Genomic DNA, 3,128 nt, shown 5'->3' with positions numbered 1-3,128 from the left:
GTTTTTTAAACTTAACTATGTAACTTCTGTCCAAGAAGTCTGTTTTCATGCTGAGCACTTGACAAAGTGTATTGGCCTACACAGAATCGCCGCATTCGTTTGTAAAATACACAGGTACAATGACAGTGTTTCACAAACCACCCCAAGCTCTAAGCTGCAGCCATTCTTCATAAGAAACAGAGAACCAGTAAGAAACAAATTCATTGGCACAGGAGGATCAGGAGTTCCTGGCTAGCCTTAGGTACCTGAGAACCTGTATCAAAGGAGAAGAGACAGCAGGACCAGGGCAAATGCCTGCTAACAAGCCTTAAATGGCTTGGCCTTGACTGATTTGCCCACGTGCAGCATAACTCAGTCAAGAACCCAGCTTCAGGGAATAGTTCATATTGTCACCTGGCCATAAAAAAGTTATCAATTCACAAGCAAGATTTCTGTCATCATTTAGGCAATTAAATGGCTTCAGACAGGAAAAGACTGTGTTTGAAAAGACATAACCATTCAACTGGGAACGCAGTGGTATAGGTGTAGTAAGTAGTTGGCCCTGGGTTCCAATCCCCAACATCACACAAACAAAAGACACGAACACAAAAATGTACTAGCCAGTATTAGACACTGGTGAAACTTTTATTGGCTCTAAATGGAACAATAATTTGTAAACCCTCATAATCCCCCCAATAAAAGAAAATTATCTATAAAGTCCCAACTGACTGGCCTACTTAACACATATCACTTAATCAAGGAGAACAGATGACAAATAATGAACACTATGTCTAATTATCATGGAAAACCACAGTAAAGGCTCACGGTTCAACCTAAGACCCCTACAGTAAGCAAAATGAAAAGGTTGGAACTTCTACTGGCAGTCAGTTGACAGATTATTCACTAAAACACCAATTAGCTAATATCTTCAATACTACTGTTACAGAGATACTCAAAGCTTGTGTCGTTAAAGCTACATTGTTCCAAATACATGACAGTCAACTATTTACCCATCTTCTTTTGGGGGAGTGAACCAGCCCTTTTTCTCATGCATCTGCACAACAGAGTCATAGGACTGTTGCGCTGTTTCTAGATTATATTGATTCTTATCTGCTCCAAAGCGCACCCTAGCTTTGCCTTTCACTAAGGTGGCATTGATCTGCATGATGACCGATTCTATGGAGTAGGCGCTGCTCCAGCCCTGTTTTGTGAGCAGTTCCATACACAATGCCCCTCCACCCAAGACATACCCTCCAGACAGAATAGGTGACTCGACGCGAACAAATGGAGGATCAAATGGAAAGTTATCCTTGAAAGAAAAGTTAAGCAGAATATATTCTATGCCTTCTTTTTCTTTCAAAAGCTGAAGGTCCCCATACAAGGGACTATCAGGGTCAACCTTCCTCAGTTTAACGTGCCAGTCATATAAACTGTCATTTATCAGTTCCACGGAGTAAGTCCCAGATTTGTAGCTCTGCGATCTGTATATCTCTCTCAGTTCTTTCATAAGTCTATTTGAAGCATGCACAGACCCAGACACAGTACCATTTAAATGGTCTTGCCTTTGACTCTTCCTAATATTCTCTAATATTGCCAAATGCTCCTTCTCAATCCCTTCATCCTCTGATTTTTTCTCACTACTACTGTCTTCTTCTTTCAGCTCATAATGATCCAAGTCTTCCAGCCCGTCAGCTGCCTCTTCCTCTTCATCCTCCGAGGGCACCTCTTCGATGGTCGCCTTCTGGGCGATGGGGACCGGCTGGTCCAGCGTCTCCACATCCAGGTGCTCAGGCAGGTTATATAAGCTGCAGAGTTCACAGATCAGCCACTTGAGCTGCTGACGAAGTGAACTGCTGGGCTTCGAATCTTCCAGACGTTCCAGGATCGATGTGAGATCTGGATCATCAGAGTCCACGAACCATATCGGCGGAGAAGATGGGTAGGACTCGGTGATGGTGCAGTGCAGAGTGAGCGGCGGCGGCGAGGGCGGGCTGCCCGCGGGCGCCGGCGGCACCAGGAACTGACACTGCAGCTCATCCAGCTGCCAGCTCACGATGCGCAGCCGCTCGTGGTCCTTGTCGAAGATGGACGCCAGGAACTCCAGCTCGGCCTTAAGCCCCGACGACATCCTTCCTCTCGGGTCCTCCGAGACGAGTATGGAAGCAAAGCGGCCCCGCGAGACGCCTGCTGGGCTGCCACCGCCCCTGGGGCCGCCGGGCCGGGCTCCCGCGGCTCCGCCTCTGCCCGCCTCCGCGACCCGCAGAGCGTGGCCGCTGCAGTCATAAGTCTGAGCACAGTGTCGCACAATCATCTTCAGGGCCTTTTCATCTAGCATAACGGAACCTTTTGTTCTTTGGGGGTTTTTTTAAATTTTTTTTTTAATTTTGTTTTGAAACATAGTCTAGAGAAGCAGGGGGCTGGTTTTGAACTCTGTGTGTAGCCAAAGATGGCCTTGAACTCCTGATCCTCTGTCTCCCTCCGCACCCAGTGCTGAGATTACAGCGCCACCACTCCCAGTTTCTGCTCTACTGGGAATGGAAGCCAAGGCCACGTGCACTCCAGGCAGCCCAGCTACATGTAGTCCCAGGCTGATTTAGTAGAAACCAGTCAGCAACGGATCTCCCCTTTGCACCTCGGGCCCCAAGGCCCTGACAACTACCATTCTACCCTCTGTTTCAATGAGTTTTGCTTTCGAATCTTCCCTGGAAGTGGAATCATGTGGTATTTGTCCTTCTGTGCCAGGGTTATTTCACTGAACATCTTCCAAATTGATTGATGTGGTGCCATACATGTAACAGGATTCCCTTAGGCCCTAGGATTGAGTAACATTGCCATTGCATGAATAATATATTGGGGGTTTGTGTGTGTGTGTGTGTGTGTGTGTGTGTGTGTGTGTGTGTGTGCCATTTTCTATTTTCTTCTTTTTCTTCTTATTATTATTTTGGTTTTTTGAGACAGGGTTTCTCTGTCTAGCTTTGGAGGCTGTCCTGGAACTAGCTCTGTAGACCAGGCTGGTCTCAAACTCACAGAGATCCTCCCGAGTGCTGGGATTAAAGGCGTGTGCCCGGCTTCCTTTTATTATTTTATTTTAAGAGACTGGTCCGCTTATATAGGTGCTTCCTATATAACTGAGGGTGACCTTAATTAAA

General features: G+C 46.6%; 1 protein-coding gene across 1 annotated transcript; it reads right to left on the bottom strand.

Annotated features, from left to right (window-relative positions):
- Positions 1 to 593: 593 nt before the first annotated feature.
- LOC127218218 (ubiquitin-conjugating enzyme E2 Q2) lies at positions 594 to 2,336 on the bottom strand. Its single transcript, XM_051179246.1, has one exon. It carries the CDS (start codon positions 2,312 to 2,314, stop codon positions 986 to 988), a length of 1,329 nt encoding a protein of 442 aa, XP_051035203.1. The 5' UTR covers positions 2,315 to 2,336; the 3' UTR covers positions 594 to 985.
- Between the last annotated feature and the right edge of the window lie 792 nt (positions 2,337 to 3,128).

This window comes from Phodopus roborovskii, unplaced genomic scaffold (assembly GCF_943737965.1).
Source record: "Phodopus roborovskii unplaced genomic scaffold, PHOROB, whole genome shotgun sequence".
Classification (NCBI taxonomy): domain Eukaryota; kingdom Metazoa; phylum Chordata; class Mammalia; order Rodentia; family Cricetidae; genus Phodopus; species Phodopus roborovskii.
This window is presented reverse-complemented; position numbering and strand designations above follow the sequence as displayed.

Coding starts and splice junctions, on each gene's coding strand:
- LOC127218218 (XM_051179246.1), bottom strand. CDS start 2,314: ATGCTAGATGAAAAGGCCCTGAAGATGATTGTGCGACACTGTGCTCAG.